Genomic DNA, 25,692 nt, shown 5'->3' on the forward strand with positions numbered 1-25,692 from the left:
GCCGGCTGTACTGTACTGCGTAGTGTTGTGTTGTGTTTTGTCACAGACCTGACATTTGGAGGTTGCGAGTCTTTTTGACTATTAGGATGTGAGTCTTTTGACTAATAGGAGGCGTGTCTTTATGACTATTAAGGATGCGAGTCTTTTGACTAAGGTTGACTATTAAGGATGCGAGTCTTTAAGCTTATTAAGGATGCGAATCTTTTGACTATTAGGGTGCGAGTCTTTAAGACTCTTAAGGATGCGGGTCTTTATGACTATTAAGGATGCGAGTCTTTTGACTATTAAGGTTGCTAGTCTTTTTGACTATTAGGGATGCGAATCTGTTTAGCGGCAGATTTCCGTTCGGGGGAAGGCCCTATACTTATTTCAGGTGACACCAGCTAGTTGTTGAAGATTTACCAATAGATCCGAACAACATTTGAATTAGATGGAAGATATGGAATGGGATATATTGAACAGAATGTCAGTGGCTAGGGGGCGGAGTACTCCCGGGTGAGTTTTACTATTTAACTATCAATTTTATCCATATCAGTAAATGTTTGTTTTTTTATTTTCATGTACAATGAGAGTCTGCTTGCCAGTAACCAACTAAATGGATATTTGAGGTGAATTTGCATTGTGAGACCTGGTTGAGTAAGCCCCAGAAATAAGCGATTTTACAATGTCGTAAAACATTTTGGGAATAGTGTAGAGTTTGTTTATCACTTTTAGAATAATTATATAATTACATTTTTTGTATATTCGCTATTTAAACTCGTATATTTGTATATGCCGGTTGTTTACGATTTTCTCCGATGGTGGCTCCATTTAACAATTTGTTATAAAATGTTGTAACGATCATACACCTCAGAGTTAACTTTTAATAAACAATAAAGAAATCATTTTAAGGTAACGTTTATAAAAAAATAAAATAAATTCTTCCTTTTCGGAGTGATATATTTCCTATTTTTATGAAAAGATAAGATTTATTACTTTTTGCAACTACCTGTATTTAGTGTATGCTTACTTGGAGATTATCCCCAAATATTATTTGTTTAATTGTGGATAGTTTTTTAATACTAGTGATTACCATGGTATCAGTATTAATGACGTATTTCTACTAGCATACCTACTTATAAAAGCTGATTATTATTATTATTGAATCTTACTTAAAGATGACTTGGGTCATTAATTTTTTTTGAATAGTACTAACATTTTAAATGTCTAATATTCGTTAGGGTGTTCATAAAAATATTTCTTGTGATATTTTAAAATAACTCAACCTGTGTAGCAGGGTAAAAAGTCAGCTGAACTTATAATCAGGCATTAAAATTGTATGTTTATTTGAATTAAAAGATCTAATCCTTTTACTTTAGTCACGAGATTTTAATCAGTCAAAACTGAAGTACATTTGCTTCGCTTATGGATATCCTCCAATATTTTTAGCAAATATTTCTATAAATATTCCGAAAATAAAGATAAGAGGTATTCAATGTAGCTCATGTTGCCCTATTTTTTGTATTTTGATATCGTCCGATATTTTAATCGAATATGATTTTTGTATCGAATACCGAAATAAAATACTGTATAATTAAATAAAATGTCTCCATGGTCTGACATTGTCTATAATTTTTCACAATGTTTCGTTTCATCAGGTGCATCACTGGCCGTTATCAAGTGGTGAATTAATCTAAATCCTAAAACTACTGAGCTTATATATACAAGGTGAGTCTTGAATAAGTGCAAATATTTTCAGGGCTGGTAGATCTCGATAAAGGATTTCTCTTTACCGTTTTTCAAATAAATCTAAAATAACCGAGATATTTTACTTTGAAAATTTCCAAAATAAAATATTTTTTTGCTTAAATTTTGAGAACCACTGGATCTTTGCTGGATTTTCTTTCTTGTAAATATAATCTACAACCCATGTTGCAATATTATCAAGAAGATATTTTTTTAACTAAAAAAAATCAATTTTTTTTCAAAAAATTCAAAATTTTCAATTTTTTTACGTAAAAATCCTCATAATCGAGTTTCTGGAGTTGAAATATACTACAACTAACTATACTACAAGGAGAAATTTGTATTTTTTGAAAGTTCTTAAGTATATATGTATACAGGGTGGCGCACCTAGAAACAAAATATTTTATGGGTATAGTGGGAAGGCAATGTGCATAATTTAAAATTATTATGAAATGTACAGGGTGTGTCAGAACTAAGATCCATACCAAAGTTATATTTTTTCTTATGGAACATCCGGTATTTTATTTGATTTTTGGATTCTTGGACATAAAATAAGGCATTTACTATAAGGGTTTAATATGTTTAAAAGCTTTGGTTTTTGAGATATTTAAAGATATTTAAATATGCATGCTATAATAAAAAAGTTTGTCAACACCTTGTACAGGGTGGACCATTTTGGTTGTTTCTATAGGGTATCTAGGAAACCGTGAGAAATATTCAAATTTTGATACTGCAGTCTCGGGTTCTTTTTTTGAAAAAATTACAATGGCGCAAACGGATCGTGGCTATCTTGATCGGTTTCGAAGCTACAGGGGGATTCTCAAATTTTGTACTTTTTGAAGATGTTCGATAGTTTGTTTATTTCAGCAACCACGGAAAAATGAATTATACATTCTAAAGGCATTTCTCTGTGTAGAATGCAGTGGCGTAGTAAGACTTTTTTCGAAAAAAATATTTTTTGAGATATTATCTATACTTATGTTTTTTTAAATAGTATACCCCCTGTTTTTTTTTAAATTTTCTTATTCAGCTTGGCATGGGCTTCTCAAAAATATATAACACTCTATATTTATTTTCACTATTAACCTCAACATTTCAAATTTTTCTTAAAATATCCACTTAGTGGATAGTAGGCCGCACCGAGTAACAAAGTAAACGGTTATCATGGTGATCGGAACATACCTTTGATGGATGCGGGACATTTCATTTCAATAGATTGAAGTGTGTGTATTTTAGATAATAAAAAAATGAGTAAATTTGAGAAATATAATATGTTAGAATGTTATATTGAGTCTAACAAACACAAGCAAATGGCAGCTGATTTATATTTTGAGCGGTATCCAGAGAACCGAGCAACCAAACCCAGCCATTTTTAAAAGGTTAGAAGATAGTTAATCAATTTTGGATCTTTTCAAAAACCGGGCCTGAAAAATTATCAGAAAGAAGATGAAGAAAATCAATATATTAATGTCCTCGGAGCCGAATACGTGAATTAACAATTAAATAAAATGGAACAATACCAAGCAAATAAAAAATAAGTGTGACAGAAACAAAAGAACATATTTTAATATAAACTCAAGAGGTTACTTCAACCGGGCTTTTCAGTTAATATAAAAAAATAATAACACAAAGACTACATTAAATGTTTAGACTGCTGCCCGTTATTATCTAGACAGAGACAACCGCACGCCGCACGCCGCTAACAGCATTTCAATAGATTTACTTGTTGGATCTAGTGTTACGGCTCCGAGGACATTAATATATTGATGTTATTCATCTTCTTTCTGATAATTTTTCAGACCCGGTTTTTGAAAAGATCCAAAATTGATTAATTATCTTCTAACCTTTTAAAAATGGCTGGGTTTGGTTGCTCGGCTCTCTGGATACCGCTCAAAATATAAATCAGCTGCCATTTGCTTATGTTTGTTAGACTCAATATAACATTCAAACATATTATATTTCTCAAAATTTTCAAATTTACTCATTTTTTTATGATTTAATATACCCACACTGCAATCTATTGAAATGAAATGTCCCGCATCCATCAAAGGTATGTTCCGATCACCATGATAACAGTTTACTTTGTTACTCGGCGCGGCCTACTATCCACTAAGTGGATATTTTAAGAAAAATTTGAAATGTTGAGGTTAATAGTGAAAATAAATATAGAGTATTATGTATTTTCGAGAAGCCCATGCCAAGCTGAATAAGAAAATTTAAAATATACAGGGGTTCTATTTAAAAAAACAAAAGTGTAGTTAATATCTCAAAAATATTTTTTCGAAAAAGTCTGACTACGCCACTGCATTCTACACAGAAAAGTGCCTTTAGAATGTATAATTCATTTTTCCGTGGTTGGCTGAAATAAACAAACTATCGAATATCTTCAAAAAGTACAAAATTTGAGAATCCCCCTGTAGCTTCGAAACCGATCAAGATAGCCACGATCCGTTTGCGCCATTGTAATTTTTTCAAAAAAAAACCCGAGACTGCACTATCAAAATTTGATTATTTCTCACGGTTTCCTAGATACCCTATAGAAATAACCAAAATGGTCCACCCTGTACACTTTCGCACTAAAAGAGGTTCTAAAAAGAACAATGTTCGAGTGCAAGGTCTGCTAGCAAACATTTTCATGTTCAAAGAATCACAACACTATTATTTATTTAAACCAAAAACTCGCAATACAAAACTAAAGTGTCAAAACGAACGACAATGTCAGGAAATAAATGCGGCAACTTGACATTTTTTACAGCAGAGCTACCATCTGAATCCCCAGCGCGAAATTTAAATTCCAGTTAAAGGCTGATTCATGGTACACCGTGACGGGCCGGGGCCGTGCGACGGTGAAGGCACGGCCAAACATTGTCAAATGGTATTTATACCTATGATTCATGCTAAGCCGAGCACGGGCCAAGCTTCGCCGGAACGCGTCCGTGCCCCGTCCGAGAAATGTCGGTGTACATTTTTCCTCGGATCCGCTACGGTCCGGCCCCGTTGCGGCAAACATAAATGAGTCGCCCGGGCTAAATACTTCGTTCATCTACGGGCCTATAGCGGCTGTTTTCTAGCAGTGTTGCCGCACCCAACTTTTAGCGCGTACCACATTATAAACTAAAAATGTACCACTTTGGTACAATTTTTTAAAGCACAACAAAATACATCTGCATATGACTTTAACCGGTTTGGTCGCTGTGAATTTCTTCATAAATTTCTACATAAAAAAACTTCCTGGAGAAAGACACAAATCGAGACGAAAAACATGAAATAGAAATTCAGAAAACCCAATTATAAGTATGTATAGGTTGAAGAATTCTAAGTAATTCTAATACTACACACAATACTTGGAAAACTTAAATTTTATTTAAAAAAAACGCAAATATAGAAGCATGTTAGAAACAGTAAATTTTCAAGTTTTTTCTTCGGGTTATTTAATATAGGCAACGCTATAGACATTACAACGTTTATAATACGTCGTTAATTAATGCGGATTTTCTCCGAATGGTATCGGTAAGCGCGTTTAATGCAATATCAACGACAATAATTATTAAATATCTATTCAATTTCGGTGCGCGTGGGAAATAATTATTGTACCAAATCATCCTGGATTTGAAAATGTAGTACTACTGTACCAAATAGAATTAAAAGTATCAAATTTGGTACAAATGTACCACTGCGGCAACACTGTTTTCTAGAATATAATCGGCACGGACACGATCCCCGTTGTCCACTCGGTGTAACATATATTGAAGGCCCGGACGTGGCCCGGTGTCTACTGCACGGAACGTGCCCGGCTCGGGTACGGCCCGGTGTACCATGAATCAGCCTTTAAACGGCATGGCGTCGAATATGTCCATGATTGGCAACAATGAATTTAAAAATCGCGCCTTCGATTACGTAACTAAAAGTTTAATTGGTATGAAATATACTTATTTATTTCCTTTTATCTTGGCTGTTGGGTAGGCACCAGTAGGTTTTGGTTGCCTTTTACGAGTAGGACTAACCACCACGGATATAGAGTATAGAACATTTTGAAGAAATAGTATAGTTTTTTACACAAAAATCAAATGTTATTTACTGGTTTCTACCTTAATATTGCCTCTTCAGTTTCTTCATTCTCTGGATCGCCCTGAATATAAATACTCGGTATATCCCACACAGTCTTATCATCAACTCTATAAGACATTCTTATTTCACATTAACCACATAAAACACTTTTACCAAAAAATAATGAAACGCTACAATTTGACTCAATAAAACCGATTGATATTTGTGATTCTTTAAAGTTCTTACCGTACCTACTAAATCGCTGAGTTCGTAACAATATTTGTCCAAACACTTATCAATAAACTACATTAATTGTTTGTATAAATTATGTCAAGTGCGATGATTATTGTCTGTCAATGATGGTCTTGTTAATGAGGTTATTTATTCTTGTATTTTGCATTGTTTTATCGACTGTCGTTGGCTAATACACTGTATAATCTACTATGTTCTTGATATTCTTTTTCTGAGTCGTTTCAAATGTAATTAATATTCATATTGTAAAAAATCTTATTTTTAAATAGCATCGTGGATTGAAAGAATTGGGAAGATACTTTGTGACCAGGTTGATTTTATTTCCCCTTAAGTCTCAAGTGCTTCAATATAATATAGCTTAGAACAGGTTAAAGGTATTCCGAATTTCCTCTAAATATAATACTTTTTGATATTCTAATAATTATGTTATCTTTAGGCAACATATTTCACCGTCAATTAAAATACAAAACATAAATAAAAACATTAATGCAATCTGCATTTTATCTAGTCAATTCATTACTTTTGTTGACACATTACAAATAATTAAATTTACAGAAAATTTATATCAAAATAAAATATAACTTTTAATGAGATTTAGACAAAGTCCAAAGTCTATATGAGGGGCAGGCTTACTAAATGCATTTTGGCCATTTTTTAAGATTTTCAATAAAAGGTTGTAGCACTGCAAACTAATACACAGAGTTATTATGTCAGAAACGACGCGCGACGGTCTAAATTCATTTTATCCCATTCGAATTAAATGGCGAAAATACCTAGACTTTCTATGTGCTGTATATCTGTATTTACAGATTTGTATGGTAGACAAACATTATTTGTATGGTAGACAAACAAATAGAAATATGTCTTTCTGTGCTGTGGACATACTGCTCTTTGTTTATCATTGCTAGATGAAGAGTATTTTTTCTACTAGCAATTCCCTATTTTTTGAATAATATTACTTAAAATAGTGAAAGGAACTACGACTGGGTCCCATGTAGTAGGGTATACGGACCGTCGCGTCGTAGCAGAAAAATAAAGAGAAATTCACGTCCAAAGGACAGTGAACAGTTTTTTTCAAATTTTTTCAGGTATCATCAAAACTAGATTTTTCACATGTAGGGGTACTATTTTTATGATGTTTTATCCATTTTTTAGTATACTAGTTTTTCGGTAAGTTTCTTGCACAAAGCATAGCTGTTTTTCTTTGTTTGTCAAAATTCGAAAAAATGGACAAAATACATCTAGAAAGTCTGCTCCTAATATAGTATATAGACTTTGGTTTAGATATATTCCTACTAAGACAAACAAAATATGTATTAAACAAATTGTAATACATACCACCAGTGATAACAAAAACAAAAATTTCTTTTCTAATGGGTCTTTCAAAAAGAAACAATATTGTTCTTTCTATTATGTTAGTTTCTATATTTAGATATAGCTTTGTTACATTAATACGGTTCATGTAGACTTGTGTTACAAATAGCCAAGTAATTATAGACATGATACATGATATAGTCAAACAGCAATATTTGTGGAATTTAAAACTAACTTCAAAAACTATAGTAGCGTCTCGTCTGGATGTACAACTTAACAAGTATAGCTAGAGACGTGAGAAATATAAAATAAGAGACGCCTCTCGATGCGCAGTGGATAGCCCACAAATTTGCTTCAATCAGATTTTTCATAGCGTAACTGCATCTCTCTTCCGCCGAATGCGTTCTCTCTCTATCGTGTGCGCGACCGGTGCTATCCCCAAGTCTCTTCATATATTTGTCAAACTGTATGTATCTACTCGTACACTAATATATAAAATCCTTAAATGACTGACTCACTGATTAATCACGATGCTCAACCATTCAACGTTAGCTCAAACCACTCAACGTAAGAAGTTCAATTTTGGCATACAGGTTGATTCTAGGGTGTAAACGCTTAAACACCTATATTTTATTTTGTGTTGGGATTTTTCGAAATTCCAGTTCCAAGGGGGTGAAACCACCCCTCAAATATTACAATATTTTTTTATTTAAAAACCGGTGAGTTTTTCGGAAAAACTTTTAAACACGTATACTTGATTTTGTTGTTTTACATATTTTAAGATTTTTTAAAAAATTTATACAGGGTGTTTTATAAAATATGACCATTGAGTAATCACGATTCTGCTTAAACTGCTTGACGTTTAAAGCTGATTTTTGGCAAACGGATTGACTGTGGGGTGTAGAGGTTCGATAAGGAGGGGTTTCTCGAATCTCAAATTCCAAGAGGGTGAAAACGCCCCTCAAATATTACAATATTTGTTATTTAAAAAACGGTTAGTCTTTCGGGAAAACGCTTGGACACGCATAATTTATTTTGTTTTTTTACATATTTTGAAATTTTGAAATCGTACATACAAAAAGTTGGGTAATTGATTAACCACGATTTTGCTTAAACTGCTTGACGTAAAAAGCGTATTTTTGGCAAACGGATTTTTCGAAAGTCAAATTCCAACGAGATGAAACTACCCCTCAAATATTACCTGTTATATAGTAATATCGCCATATTGTTTTTTCTCATGCTGACATAAATGTGAGAAAATTTTATTAAGTTTGTATGTTAATGGAAATTCTTGCTTTGTTTTATCATCACCATTACAAATGCTTATTCGACGCGAACGAAGTCGCGGGTACACGCTAGTAATACATAAAAGTATAATAAGATAAAATTAATATCTGACATATTGCTGGATCTAACTTAGTTACTGTAAGAATTAGAAATGTAGAAAAACAATTAAAAAAATAAAAATACAAAAAGTGAACAAGGGCAACGCTATCCAAAAATAATGTTTTTTTTTCTATTTCCTCAAACAAATATGTACACCGTTAGCGTTGCTCTTTAGGTATATCTTGTTAATAATGTTGCTGCTTTTTACAGAAAAAAATGGTGGAGCATATATTTATAATATACATAACAAAAATTTAGCGATAAAACATATTAAATTTCATTTAATGTGCAGAAATACAATTACTACAATAGTTTTGCTTCTATCAGTATTATGAAAAATATACAGAAAATTATTGTTCGTGTGATGGTTGTCTACAGCTTTAATTTAAAAATTATTGCTTTAATTTATTAGTGTATATGTCGGTTTGCAAAGGTAAATTTTGTTTGTTTCAAAGTAGTAGCCAATGATGACGCCTAACAGTCAATAAATGTCGTGTTAAATGAAACAAAAAAAAAACACTTTCGCAACTTGTAGGTTTGTTTGTTGGTTGTAGCGAGGAATTAAGAGACCTAAAAGAGGACCAAACCTGAGATGGGACCATCATATTAGGAAATTGGCAGGGATAACTTGGGCCCGCATAGCCAACAATAATTACAAAGAGATTACCTAAATATATAAGGTACGCTACAACATTATAATTGGAAATGGTTGAATAAGCTGAAAATGCTGATAATGATGATCATTTTTAGGGTTCCGTACCCACAGGGTAAAAACGTACTAAGACTTCGCTGTCCGTCCGTCCGTCCGTCACAAAGGTCTATCTTATGAATCGTTATAGCTAGACAGTTGAAATTTTTACAGATAATGTATCTATGTTGCCGCTATAAGAACAAATACTAAAATTAAATTAAATAAATGTTTATAAATAAATAAGTATTTTCACTAAACATTATCTTTTAAGTAAGAATTTTACATAGAATCTTTCAAGTCCTCGGTAGCCGCGTGGTTTAAAGCGTTAGGGTTAGGACTTTCAGCAGGTTCGAATCCTAATCAAGGCGACTTTTTTGTAATCGTTTTTTTTTTAATTGTTACATATTTTTACATATTTATTTTTACTTTTGACATATTTATTATTGATTAATACAATTTTTAGTAATGTGTTTCTTCATTTTTTTTAAATTACTTATACACGCATTCAAAATTTCAGCTAAATCGGAAAAATAGTTTATAAGAATATAGTGTCTAATGTCGTATAGATAATGAATGGTACGGAACCCTTCGTGCGCGAGTCCGACTCACATTTGACCAATTTTTTTTATACATTACCCCATTAGTGCATCTTCTTCAGCTACATCCACTTTGATTTTTGGAACTGTATAAGGAGTTTGCACAGACATATTGAACTTTCACAAAAATACAAACAACTTTACTAATAAACACTTTACAGTTCTAGGAGCACTGACAGTTACCGGCTTTTTTCCACAATATTCCCACTTTTTATTACCCTAGTCCATTTTGTAAAAAAATAAAATACTAATTAAAAGATTAAAAATCACCACGAGTTTATAGTATCTCTTCTTACGTCGTATATCAAACGTCACATTTCTATTAATTATTTTATTGATACCTGCTTAAATTAATCGCGACTTTAATCTTATCTGGAATTGTTAAAAGTCGAGATTGCATTGCGTAGACTGAAGTGTGCCGAATTATATACAGGGTGTTCAAGATTTTTCACCTTTTAGTCCTTCTCACGAACTTTGTCCAATATAGCGAAACACCATCCGTCAAATCAATTAAAAATTAATTTGGTTTGGTTTGGATGGTTGGAATTAGTATCTTTAAAAATTTTCATGTAAATTGCAATATACTTATGTATTTTTTTTAAAATTTGCAAGCCATTTATCAACTATCTAGAAATATTTAAATTGGTTTAATTATCTTTGAAAACTTGTTTTCAGAGATAGTGCGATACCTGCATGCTTACGTGTTGGGGGTAGTAAAAAACTTTAAATGTAGAGTTTGTAAGGTTTTACCTGAACCCCCAGCAAGTGAAAAAAGAGGATCTGAAAGTTTAGAAAAATCTATAACTTTCCTTTTTTTAATGGAACACCATGTACAGGGTGGCGCCTCTCATACGCCGCGGAGGCTCCAAGGAGAACGGCAGTTTGTATTGAAATGAGATGTTGTAAGTATATATAGGTTATTTAGAGCATTTTTTTTAATATAAATATTTTTTTTAAATATAGTTGTTTTTTTTTAATGGGACACCCTATATATTAATAGATTTTTGGATTCTGGGAGAAAAATAAAGGTGTGTTTCATTAGAGAAGTATATGACTAAAATATAAGGTTTTTGACATATTTATCATTTTCTAAAAATGAAGAACAAATTTAAAATTTCAATAAAAGCTACCTAAATTGGAATTTACCCGGTATAGTCTAATATAATCCATTATTTAACTATTGTACTTTAAATGAAATTAAAACTTGACCCAAAAAGTTATACAGGGTGAGACAAAATTAATATTGAACACTGGTTACCTTTAAAAGCAAGTTGCTCTTTTATTTTAAATGGAACCAGTTGGAACCAAGTATATTATTCAATAATATTGTCAATATTTTGGATTATTGACAATATTATTGAGCGTTTGAGCGTACATATTGAAGTACTTCCAATATATTGATGGATTTTCTTTTTGATATCCATTTTTTTATCCAACGCCTTTTCATAAATTTTTTCCTCGATTTTTTCTCACTTACATATGCCAAAATGATGGAAATACACGCTTTTTTTATCTTTTATTTTTGTTGTAGAATAAACTTCTAATGAAACTCACCTTCATTTTTCTCCTAGAATCCGAAAATCAATTAATATATAGGGTGTTCCATTACAAAAAACACAACTTTGATGTGTAACTTTTTTTGTGGACACCCTGTAGAACTCTCTATATTTTTAAAAACTGCTCTAAATTAACCTACATATGCTCACAAAATTTTATTTCAATACAAACTGTCGTTCTCCTGGTAGCCTCCGCAGCGTATGAGAGGCTCCACCCTGTATATTTTTTGTAAGATATTTTTACTCCGATTTCAAATATAAATAGTTTGTTTATATTTGCGTGAACATTCAATAATCGTTGAGGCATATATGACAAATTATACGATATACAGGGTGACCCATTAGGGTGAGGACTTTTACTACTGCACTAAATATCCCTGAAAACCCTGTGTACGAAATCAACACAAACTTTTAACAAATGTTTTACACAAAAATCTTTTTAATTCGTTTTTTTTTAATAGTCTCATCACACACTTTTTTTGATATATTATATATCGCGTTTCAGCTTTTACGGTATTTGATTGTCAACTGATCATAATTTTTTCCTCTCAGATTTATGCAAGCAATGGAAAAAACGCATGGCGGTTTTGGTGCATAGTTAGATTTAATGGAATCGGAATGGTTTTTTTTCTAAATTAGAAAAAAATGCAATTACATACACGCAGGAAGTCCTAATACGTAACTAAATATATCGTTGAGGTACGTTATGTATACAGATTTTCAAGAAAAATTGAAATTCGCATAATAAACTCTATTATTAACGTCAAATAAATTACATTTCACTAATTGATATTTAATTATTCAGTATTTAATCAAAATTCTTGATAGAGTGTAAGAAAATATTTCATATCATTTTTGTGTTGAAACAATTAATACTGTGCATTAGTAAATACTGTATGATCGAAAAAAAAACTGCGTTCAGTTGGCTTGGAAATGAACATCAATGACATTCTCCATATAAAATGACTTTGATCTTTATTTCATAGGCATTGCTGACGCCGTTTTTTTCAATCATTGGCATATAAGAGTCATCGGTATATAAATCGTGATTTGTTAAATGGGGGCATCAGACTTTTCTCAAAACTTTGTTCCCTGACTGCCCATTTGACAAATCACGATTCATATTAGAGGCTTCTTGAGTGACGTAATTGAGCACTAAGGGGCGGTTTTTGGAAATTCGCCCTCTAAGGGCGTGATGATATATACAAAATAATAAAATCTGTCTTAGCAGTATAAAATTTTGCACAGAGGTCCCTCATGTGGCGTATTTGAACAGTCAGAAGCTATTTTTGGAAATTCATCACCTAATGGGAGTGAAATTTTGTATAATTTTCTTTAAGATTAGTCCTATGAGTTTCAAATTTTGTGCAGAGGTTTCTTAAGTGACGAAAGTGAGTACTTTTTGAGATGAATTTTGAATTTGAATGTTGTATACAAAAAAGTTAAAATCACTCCTAGCAGTATGAAATTTTGCCTAATTGAGCGATTAGGCGATTTTCGGAAATTGATCTTCTAAGGGGGTGAAACTGATGGTGAAATTTTGTATATATTTTTTTTAAATGAATCCTCTGGGTATTTTGTATAGATGTTCCTTAAGTGGCGAAAGTGAGTACTTAGAAGCGATTTTTTGGAAATTTACCTCTTAAGAGGGTGAAATAAGGGGTGAAGGTCTCAAAAATTTGTTAAAATCGGTTTTAGAAGTATGAAATTCTGCGTAGAAGTTCCTTGGGTAATTTAATTGAGCACTAAGGGGCGATTTTTAGAAATTCGCCTTTTAAGGGTGTGAGATGAGGGGTGATTGTTCAGAAAAGAATATTTTTTAGGAGTAGTCCCTTTATACAGAAGTCCCTTTTTTAAGTGAAGGAAGTAAGTACTCAGAAACAATTTTTTGGATATTCATCCCCTAAGAGGGTGAAGTTAGGGGTGAAATTTTGTACAAGTGAACTCTTGTATATTTGTATAAAACAATTTAATCGTTGACAGTCTGTTTGACGATTCATTTGACACATTTGAATTTGATTTGACATTTTGTGAATTTGTCAGTCTTTACTGAGTTTTTTTTATGTTATTTATTATTTATTCTACTACTGATAGTTGTTTAAAGGTAGTAAAACTAGAAAGAAATTGTAGCAGAACTTAAATTAATAGTGTGATTATTAGTATTAAAGACTCTAAAATAGTTAGTTGTGTAGCGTGCGGTAGATCTCGGCAAAAATCGAGTGAAATAATGAAACAACTTTTCGCTAGTAAGTGACTATATAATATACACATACGTGTAGTAAACCGATCATTTATGAAATTCACTTAAATTAACTAATTATATATTTTTTCTTGCATTTTTGCTTTTATTTACTATTTGTCAAAGATTAGATGTCAAAGAATTTAGATACGTCAATTTGACTTACCTGCTTCGGATGTTTGTGTTAATAAATAATTATTAAAACTTATCTATTTTTATTATAATAATATGTTTTTATAACAATTTTAATAACTACCAACATTTATTCACAACGTAAAATAAAAAAATTATTGAGTCTACCCTACATCATAGTTTTACATTTTTTAAATAAAATTAGAACGGCACTGATAAACCGGAATTTAAGTCGGCCATATTTGAGTCCCATCGCGGTGGACCTAAGATTTTTGATATGCTCCTTCCTTAGTCTTCTTATTCAAAGATTGTTGTTAAGAACAAGTGGAAATTTTTAGAATAAACTGAAAATTTTGACCGTTTTCGTGGGAAAAGCTATTTCAGAAAGTTGGCAACATTGGTACTGTGTATTAATAAATACAGGGTGGTCCGAATTGTATTCGGGAAACTTGTAACAAAGAAACTGTAAACAAAGTTTTTCTTTATATAAAAAATTCTTTACCGTTTTCTTTTTGAAAATATAGCAGCCAGAATTCTTGCCTTGAGAATTTTGTATTTAGTAATTTATTTTTATGTTGTGTAAAAATGACTTTTAAATAACGTAATTTAAAATTCGAGAAACTATATTTTTTTGGGGAACAGATTTGTGTGTCTGGAAACGTTCTCTCCCTTTTAATCTTTCTATAATTAGTGTTAATTTGTGAAGTTTTATGTCAATTTTTAGTAAATGACGTCTAGAGGCCAAAATTATCATCGATTGTCACTCCCCAGCCGTCTTCGACGCCCTTTTTTTTATCACACGGTACATTATTGTAAACTATGTATTTTAAAAAATCTATTGCATGAACTAAAAATACTGACTTACTTAGTTTGATTTTGTCTACCAGGCAAAAGCAAAACAACAAAAAGAAGGATCAAGGATTTGTTTAACTTACCCCAAGTCCAGTTCATCGTCAGTTTCCAACTCGCTAGCAGAGTATTCCATCCCCTGAAAAAAAAATTAAAAAAAACATTAAAAATTTACCTTAGCAAATAATCTTCGAGTTCTGGGTTCATTCTCAATCGCACCCAACGCCGCAATGAATGATTTTACTATATTATTATTAAATTACAGTCCGTTATAAAAAGGTTTTTGTCTTTTATGACGGTAAATGTGTAAGGCTCGTTTTCAATATCTAAATCTTGGCATAAAGAAGATTACGTTTTGTTATCAAACATTGCGGTATTTACTGAATAAATATGGAATTTTTCAGCGCGAAAAATAATATGTAACGAGCCGTGCCCGTGAATTTAAAATTTCGTCTCTTAATTACATGGTTTTATTAATAGTTCAAGAAAATATATCTTGGTTTGGTAAAAACTTGAATTTTTTATATAGATCGAGACCATTTTTATGTAAAATTTATAGCTCTACAACTTTTACTTGAACTTGGTCCTTATCGTTTCTCCGAAAATTCGAAATAAACATTTTTATCTATTTACTTCACCCCTTCTCGGGGGTAAATTTTAAAAAAAATCTTTCACATTCGTTTTTAGATCTTTCAAAGTAACTTATATCAAAAAGTCAAGTTTTTACCAAAACTTCGTAAGTATTTAAAGGCCTATTTTCTTGGACTATTAACAGGTGTACGAAAATTAATGGCGACCACAGCCGGTTAAAAACTCTGGAACAGTGCCTTCTATTAAAAGATCAGCCTACGGGCGAGATTTATGACGTCACGCTAGTTAGATATAACGGATTAATAAATATGTTGCAGAATACATGGAAAACATAATTATTCTTCAGATTTTTGGTTTGTATTTTAAAAATGATATAGTTTACATGAAATATACATAATATACAGTTAATAACTACAACATATATACCTATTTATAGTAATAAATACTTTGGCAAATAAACTATGATCCATACAAATGCAGCTAATGTTTTACAATGTACAAATAATGTATAGGTACATAAGATAATGGGTAAAATGTAAATATATAGGTTTGAAAATCGATCTAATTTAACAAAAAACATTCAATATCGACTAATAGTGATGTATTATTATTTGCATTCACAAAATTTATATATATATTTTGCAAGTATCAATGTTCGAAAAATTATATTTACAAATAATACAATATTATCTAAAAAAGGCGTCAGCGATGGCTATGAAATGAAGATCGCTGGCATTTTATATGTAAAATTATTCTAAAATTTTTGATTTTCTTCGGATTTTTAGGTTCAGGGAAAAACGCTGATTTAAGTTTTCATTTGGGTTTTCATTATTTTTATTTGGTTTAAAAAACGTTTCAGGCTAACTATAGCCTTCATCAGTGTTGTGTCATATGAGAAAAATAGTGTCGAATATAATCCAAAAATTACATATACAATATAATTCACACCTCATAATGTTTACTGCAATTAATAAACTAATATAAACTTATCAAAAGATGACCGCATGTTTTTTAAAATTATTATTCTTAACACTAAAATTATCTATATTGACATTGACTATGGAGTACCCAGTAAACATTATGTGCGTGGTGTGAATATTTTATATGTAATTTTTTGGATTATATTCGACACTATTTTTTTCATATGACACAATACTGATGAAGGCTATAATGTTAGCCGAAACGTTTTTTAAACCAAAAAAATAATGAAAACCAAATGAAAACTTAATCAGCGTTTTTCCCGAACCTAAATCCCAAGAAAATCAAAAATTTAGAATATTTTAGAAACAAGGTTCAAGAATATCAAATTTTCCAAGATTGTAAAATTCTAGTTAATTATTTTATGTGTACAGTTATTTAGGGGAATGTCATCGATGTTCATTTCCAAGCCAACTAGACGCCGATTTTTTCGATGATACGGTATAATTCTTACGTAAAATGTAAATAACATTAGACCAATTAAAACAAAGAAATATGAATTTCTTAGTATTTTCAGTAACACCTTTATTCTTAAAACTTAATTTTGTATGATGCAAATATACCAATTTTATTGTTATTTTATTCATATTGTATTCAGCCATCACTTAAATATTTGATATTAATTTGGTATTATAAATATTCAACACTATTCATTAAAAATTACTGAAGAAATATATGTTATGCTTGACATACATTATATATTATCAAACAAAAACACATTCTTCTTTTAAACTGTATCAGTCTTGTCTTTACAAAAATCTTTTTTAAAATTTGAACTAAAAATAATAATCTTTTTCGTGATCTTTAATACACATATTCTTTATTTTTCCCTAGATCATAATACCTACTTACGTGTTTGAATCTATCGAAGCTGAACCAACAACACTTGGAGTGGAGATTCCACAATATGAATAAAATAAACATAGTTGTCTAGTTTTCATTAATACCATCATGGGAGAATATTATTTTTAAATTTATTAAAGATATTTTCAATAGAATTCTCTTGATTTATAATTCGTACCCACTTTTCTTGCTCTTCCGGACACTTTAGGCTGCCTAATATAACTATCCTTTCCACCAGGAACACAACAAAGATGAAGCATAGCACCAAAAACACACTCCACTTAAGCTTTATTGATGAATTGTTAGAGTCTTAAAAAACACACACAAAAATCACGATAAGTAAAAAATGTATGGGCACTTTTAGGTTAAATCACTTACACAACGTGTAATTTTTCAATTTTTCTATTTTTTTATGCGAAACCGAGAGTTACCATATATCTGGTAGTAGTTTATGTCACTTAAACACCAAAATAATCAGTTTTTTGCACTATAATAATATATAATACCAAAAATCAAAGAGTTAAAACCAAAAATCAACCGACAAAATATGAAACGGAATCTAACCCAATATCTAAGTATGTACAGCTGATGAAGTAAACAAAAGTCCGCCCCTAGGCTGATCTTTTAATAGAAGGCACTGTCTGGAAATTGGCAATAGAAAATCGTGCAAAATAAAATGTCACGGTAAAGGCATAAAACAAATTTATGGCAAGATTTTTAACTGTCCCACGATTGCTAGGCAACCATTAGTTTGTTTACGCGGGTTTATTTAGATAGATTCAGATTTTCTAATTTGTGTGGATAATAGTCCAGTAAATAAGGACACGAGAAACCCAAGTCTCGGCGCAATTCGTCTACCTTTACTTTTTAGGCGGATTGTGTACCTTTTGGGGAGTAGTTTTAGGGGGGAAATTGTAATACCGAAAATGGCCCCAAATGGCCGAAATTTTTTTTTCGCAAATATCTGCCAAAATATGCAATTTACATAATTTTTCGTGGAATAAAAAATGAAGCTTAGGTAATCTATAAAATTAAGGTAATAGGTAACATATAAAATCCTTAAGTGACTGACATACTGATTAATCACGATCCTGTCCAAACCACTCAACGTAAGAAGCTCAATTTTGGCATACAGGTTGATTCTAGGGTGTAGAGATTCGATAAGAAGGGATTTTTCTAAATTCCAGTTCTAAGAGGGTGAAACCAACCCTCAAATATTAAATATTTTTTATTTAAAAAACGGTCAAGTTTCCGAAAAAATCGCTTAAACACGTATATTTTATTTTGTTTTTTACATATTTTAAGATTTTTTAAAAATGTATACAGGGTGTTTCGAAAAATCTGGTCATTGATTAATCACGATCCTGCTTAAAGCGCTTGACGTAAAAAGCTTATTTTTGGAAAACAGATTGACTTTAGGGTGTAGAGGTTCGATAAGAAGGGATTTTTCGAAACCCGAATTCTAAGGGGGTGAAACTATTCCTAAAATATTAAAATATTTTTTATTTAAAAACCGGTGAGTTTTTCGGAAAAACTCTTAAACACGTATATTTTATTTTGTTGTTTTACATATTTTAAGATTTTTTATAAATTTATACAGGGTGTTTCATAAAATATGAATAAGTTTGCTTGACGTTTAAAGCTGATTTTTGGCAAACGGATTGACTGTCGGGTGTAGAGGTTCGATAAGGAGGGGTTTCTCGAATCTCAAATTCCAAGGGGGTGAAAACGCCCCTCAAATATTACAATATTTGTTATTTAAAAAACGGTTAGTCTTTCGGGAAAACGCTTGGACAAGCATAATTTATTTGGTTTTTTACATATTTTGAAATTTTTAAAAAATCATACAGGTTGTTCCAAAAGTTGGGTAATTTCTTAACCACGATTCTGCTTAAACTGCTTGAGGTAAAAGCATATTTTTGGCAAACGGATTTTCGAAAGTCAAATTCCAACGAGATGAAACTACCCCTCAAATATTACCAAGTTATATAATAACATCGCCATATTGTTTTTTCTCATGCTGACATAAATGTGAGAAAATTTTATCCAGTTTGTATGTTAATGGAAATTCTTGCTTTGCTTGTGTATTTTGCTTTAGCTCAGAGCCATTTACAATACGGTATTGTGGCCTGGGGCTCAGCAAGCAAAAATCAATTATCAAGTGTAAATATAGTTCAGAAATGGTTGCTGAAAATAATATACGATAAAAACTATAGATATCCCTCTGATGCCTTATACATAGAAGCAGCCATTTTTGACGCTAAACAATTATTTTGGTTTAATACATTATCTATAACATTCAGCAACAGAAGTAAAAATAATCTAATCCCACTTTCATACCCACTACGTCGACGCGAATTAACTATTAATGTACCTCGGATGCATAAAACTATCGGACAAAAAAGTCATTTATATGTAGGACCTAAAATTTTTAATGTTTTACCTAAAGAAATTGTTAATTGTCAAAACATTAATATTTTTAAAAAAAGATTAAAAGAATGGATACTTGGTAGAACATTAACCGAAATGCATACATTTATACTCAGCAAAATGTGAAATATTAAAAACCATTCACAATAAATATAATATTTGAAAAAAAATAATGTAATCTTATATGCCTTAGAACTTGCAATCTACCCTATGTCAATATCTGACCGCTGTGTAATAACTTGTTTTTTAGCGTGCTTAAGTGTTGGACAATGAAATAAATTAATTTGATACATTTAGATATAGTTTAAGAATTTAGAATAAAATATTGTAGTTATTGTTGTAGAAATAAAACTCCTCAGACAAGGTTCTACCTTATGAGGATATTATGTTTATTCACTATTTTGTATTCGTAAGTTATGTATAAGTCTTGTATATACTTTGTAATTGGATCAGTTTGAATAAACATTATTTATTTATTTATTTATTTATCATCACCATTACAAATGATTAATTCGACGCGAAAGAAGTCGCTGGTACACGCTAGTTATCTATAAAACTGGTCCTTTTGTCATATTTTATGATAATAAAAAAATGCATTCATTCAAACATTCTTTGGCCCAAAAATTTTCAGATTTTTACAAACTTATTCATATTTTCACTAATAATGGCTTATTTGTCAAGATTTTAGGCAACTCAGAAAGTTTGAAGCATTTGTTTAATCACATTTTAATAAAAAGAAAACTATTCGTGAGTGGATTTTTCCGCTTTTTGGGATTTCCCGAAAGTGTCGCAAAGAAATGAAAATTGCATAATAACTCTATAAGTAAGAAACATCAATAAGAAGTTGGAAATCAATGATAAAAGTTCAAAATTACCTGCAATATCACCATAGAAACGCATTTTGGGACTTATTTTCGTGTTTTTTTATTTTCTCTAAAACGGCATGGAAATTTGGAAAAGAATCAACGGAATTATCTATTTTAGAACACACAAAATTTTTTTATAAAAAATGCATTTTTCTCAAAATGTCAATAATAAAAAAGTTTTTTTCCTCTTGTAAAGACCCATTCGGGGACATACCGTATATTAGAATTAATTAATAATACATATTTTATTTAGATAATTGTAAAGTAGTATTTAATTACTCTGATATTATAACAACCTACCTCAACACGAATATTTTCAATGCCATTCACGTGACGATCCACCGACTCACACAAACTCAGCGACCTAGTTATCCTATTCTTGTTCATTTTCATTTAATTTCTTTTCACTTACAACTACAATTACACTATACTAACTTTGTCTTTCTTTTTAATTAAAAAACAAATTTTTGAACACAAATGTTTTTTAAACTAATTTACAATTTACACATAAACACATTAGTTTGTTTTCATTTTTTAAATTAAGGAAAAAAATGTTTTTTTTGTTGAAAATGATTTATATCAATAATTAAAGTTCTTTTCAGCAGACACCCTGTATATTGTCTTAATAGTATAAATGGTATTAATTACTAGATTAATGACTTAATAAAATAAACAATATTAAATAGAAATATATTAAAAAAATAATAAAGAAAACAGACAATTTGTTTAATTCTAGTATGTAGATATAATTAAAATTAAATTTGGTTTACTGATTTTTAGGTGTGTTGCCTTTGTTGGGTGTAAGTTCAAATGAAATTAAAAAATAAATTATTTTTTATACTTAATAATAATAAAATTTAAACCATTTTTTGAAGGACATCCAAACAAAACAACACACGTGGACTATGACACAAGCACCATATTATTAAAAACAACTTTGCGAGAACGTTACTTTGTTGTTATTTCTGTTATTTCTTCACCGACTAACCGGTATATCAGTACTTGATCGTACTTTGACCAAATACATATTAATATATTTTATCTAGATTTCTTCTTTTTTATGGGACTATTAGTAACTATTAAAATAATTTTGGTATGGTGGGAATTCGAGTGCGATAATATTATGTACAATTAAGTCCATTAAAAATAACCTGTTTGTATTTTTATTTCGTTGGATACATTTTATTGTAGGTGTTAAAATAGGTATAAAATACCATGCGTTTTTCCGGGATAGTATAATGATTTTTCAGGATTCAGGATAACTTTCCTAAATCCGGAATTTTCCCGGAAATTTTGGACGTCTGGCAACCCTATGGTGCGTCTCAAAAGTGGCCCATCCCTATAACTATTTTATTTTTTCAGATAAAAAAACGAGATTTTGTATGTTAGTATATGACATAAATTAGGATTGATTGACGTATTCAATTGTTTTCGGTGATTTCCTGTTTCACCGGAAATGACTACAACTTTTGAATTTTAAATGGCACACTTGGTATATTTTTACATTATTCGATTGAAAATGACACTCTGAGTAGAATGACATATCATTTATCAACTTTTGTCACTTTCGCTTAAAAAAATCGTATTTTAAATTTCAATCTAGAGTGCCATGGCTGTTACGGAGCTTATTTTATGTTATTTATTATTTATTCTACTACTGATAGTTGTATAAAGGTAGTAAATCTAGATGGAAATTGTGGCAGAACTTAAATTAACAGTGACTCTATCGCAATTTATCGAAAAAGACTCTAAAATAGTTGGTTGTGTAGCGTGCGGTAGATCTCGGCAAAAATTGAGTGAAATAATGGAACAACTTTTCGCTAGTAAGTGACTATATAATATACATACGTGTAGTAAACCGATCATTTATGAAATTCACTTAAATTAACTAAATTATATATTTTTTCTTGCATTTTAGCTTTTATTTATTACTTGTCAAAGATTAGATGTCAAAGAATTTAGATACGTTAATTTGACTTAACTGCTTCAGTAGCGTATCGGATGTTTGTGTTAATAAATACTTATTATAACTTATCTATTTTTATTACAATTATATATTTTTATAACAATTTTAATAACTACCAACATTTATTCACAACGTAAAATAAAACAACAAATTATTGAGTCTACCCCACGTCTACCCTACATCATAGTTTTACATTTTTTAAATAAAATTAGAACGACACTGATAAACCGGAATTTAAGTCGGCCATATTTGAGGCCTATCGCGGTGTACCTAAGATTTTTGATATGCTCCTTCCTTAGTCTTCTTATTCAAAGAATAAACCATATGCGAAAATGTCAAAAGTTGACATATGATATGTCATTCTATTCAGAGCGTCATTTTCTATCGAACAAAGTAAAAAATACCGAGGGTGCCATTTAAAAATCAAAAGTTGTAATAATTTCCGGTGAAACAGGAAGTGACCAAATACAATAATTGAACACGTCAATCAATCCGAATTTATGTCATATACTAAAAAATCTGAAAAAATAAAAAAGTTATAGGGGATGAGCCACTTTTGAGATGCACCCGATATATTTGACGAACTGTATATTGTTCTTTACCTGTACAAAATGAGATTGTTTTACCCTTGACCTTGATGAAATAAAACGTATTTTTTCTAAATTACTTTAAAACTGTTTAATTCTATTATTGCCATACACAGGGTGTTGATTAAGTATGTGGCTAAACATGCTGAAATCTAACTAATTACATTTTATTTATTTATTACTAATAAACGCAATTTTAAAACCCATTTAATGTGTTTTTGTTGATTTATATACAGGATGTCCCACTTAAGATGGATACAAGCCAATATCTTGATTGTTTGTTGAGCGATTTTTTTCATTTTTGACAGGGGGCTGTATGGCTATAAGACCTACATTTTTACGATAATAAACCAGTTGTTTATCCAGTGGCGTCGTAACTAATTAAAAAAATAACAATAAAAATAAAAATGTCTTATTTTAATAACACACCTTGTATCAATATGTATCAAAATTAGAACTTAAGTATCTTGGGTAAGGAGGATTCAATATAATTTATCAGATTTGAAATAAATACTGTCCTAAGGGTAGTTAACTTCTTTACTCGAAAAATATCAAACCCCATTAAAACGTACGCCTATGAGGTATCGCATTTCTTACCCTGGGCAAAATGTACGTCTTATAGCCATATAGCCTCCTGCCAAAAATGAAAGAGATCGCCCAACAAACAACCAAGATATTGGCTTGTATCCATATCTTAAGTGGGACACCCTGTATTTAAAACAGATTTTAATTTTTCTTTTAGAAGACGGCGATTGGAAATGAATACGGCCTTTTAGAGCACTAAATAGTGATATAGTGATCAAGAAGACACTATAGCTGGCTATATTGCCAATATAATATCCTTTATCGTTTATGAATTATCTCTAGTGAAAGTTCTTTCATTTCGACAGTAATCTGTTGTATCAATCAGCTCTGTTGAGAAATTATATTATGTCCAGATCAATCACCTGCAAGTGCAAGAAAATTTGCAGCTACTTATCAAAAATGCCAGAATGCGCACGCGTTGTAGGAAAAGTTGCTGCAGCTTTTCTTGCCTGCAGTTAAAATTACCAACTGTAAAACAGCCTTAAGATTTTTATTAAATCGTATACAACTTACTTGTCTTGGCTGCAGCGCTTCCAAATCTTCTAAATTAGGCATAGAAATGCTGTTTCTCCTATTGTATGGTGAGTTGGTTCTTGGTGGTTTTTCAGGTGGAGTTAGATCACCTTCGTTTTCTCCATTTCCATTCGCAGCAGTCGATCCCACCCAATGGCTTCCTATTCTAAGTAATATTCCTCCACCACATATACGCAGGCAGTATGCACTTTTTAGAGAATACACTAAAATTACTAACATGCCGCAACTGCCGATACATTTGGATGTCCATGACCTGGATTGGAACAGACTTCGTTCAAGACGTCCAACATTAACAACCGCAAGCAGCTTACACCGGGACGGTTTTAAATTAACGGAGTCATGGATTAGGGAATGGGAATCAGAGTTACCAGACCACGCCGGGAACATGCCGGCTATAACTCAGGCTTTGACATGCCACGTAAAACATGGTCTGCGTTAAACCGGACAAATCATGGGAGGTGTGCCGATTCTATGTTTAAATGGGGAAAGTCAGCTTCCCCAGAACGCGACTGCAACACCGGCAGACAAACTATCCGGCACATAGTAGAAGCATGCCCGTTAAGATCCTATTCCGGTCCCTTTGATGATTTCCTGGAAGCTACAGACAGTGCAGTCGAATACATCCGTAATTTGGATGTTTGTTTGTAATACTTGTTATATGTATATTCGTTTGTACAATGTACAAACGAATATGTGTATAATGTATAATGTACAATGTACATTTTAGACTCTTGTCAGACTATTATTATTGTTTGCACACATACTTGTTTCCTGCTCTTTACTTCTACAGTGATTGTAATTCCATGTTTTGTTGTGATGTTTAGCCATACGATAGATAGATATAGTAATGAATTTTCGTACAGCAATGTTTCATACTCCATTCTTACTCCCTAACAATATGAATTTCCTAAATTCGCTTTGTCCAATTAATTAACTGTCTTTTAAAAGATCCTTTGTGCCAATTTTTAGATAGTGTATAATACAGAGGTCTCGTAGTTTTATATAAATTTTCACTAACTTTGTTGAGGTTGACGAATTTCAAATATCTCTTAATTGTTTCTGTAGAATTTCATTCTTCTAGACCAGATAGTAAGGAATTTTCATACAACGCACTTTCCGACATAATTTTACTCTCTAAGAGGAAATAATGTCATTTAAAAGAACCTTTGAACTAATATTTATGTGTCTAAAACCAGCGGTATCAACTGACCCCTAAAATAACTAAAACTGATAACTAATCTAACTGACACACCATTGACAATGACGAATAATTATTGATTTCTAAAGGTATAGTGTGGCAGGTGTGTCTTAGGTCTTACATAAAGAAATAACGATCCAGCTATATGAAAATATTTCATAAACAATCTGCAAATATTATATATTTAAAAAACGAATCATCAAGATTGGTGAAGCGGTAGCCGTGGGATGGATGGGTCAAAAAAAATTTTGAGCTTACTTAAATAGCAGTTTACTTAAATTTAGCTACAATAGTTTAATACTTATTAAACTTCATTATTCATTATTT

The 25,692-nt window shown here is 31.1% G+C and overlaps 1 protein-coding gene across 1 annotated transcript in view; it reads right to left on the reverse strand.

The window, feature by feature from the left end:
* LOC115882858 (myogenesis-regulating glycosidase) overlaps positions 1–24,386 on the reverse strand; it is a 56,424-nt gene extending 32,038 nt beyond the window's left edge. The window contains exons 1-2 of the mRNA XM_030901106.1: positions 24,147–24,386; positions 14,874–14,926 (exon numbers count right to left, since the gene is read on the reverse strand). Of these exons, the coding sequence (XP_030756966.1) occupies positions 14,874–14,926; positions 24,147–24,386 (293 nt within the window). The remainder of the gene's footprint in view (positions 1–14,873; positions 14,927–24,146) is intronic.
* Positions 24,387–25,692: the final 1,306 nt, after the last annotated feature.

This window comes from Sitophilus oryzae, unplaced genomic scaffold (assembly GCF_002938485.1).
Source record: "Sitophilus oryzae breed Bouriz unplaced genomic scaffold, Soryzae_2.0 scaffold_179_pilon_pilon, whole genome shotgun sequence".
NCBI classification, from domain to species: Eukaryota; Metazoa; Arthropoda; class Insecta; order Coleoptera; family Curculionidae; genus Sitophilus; species Sitophilus oryzae.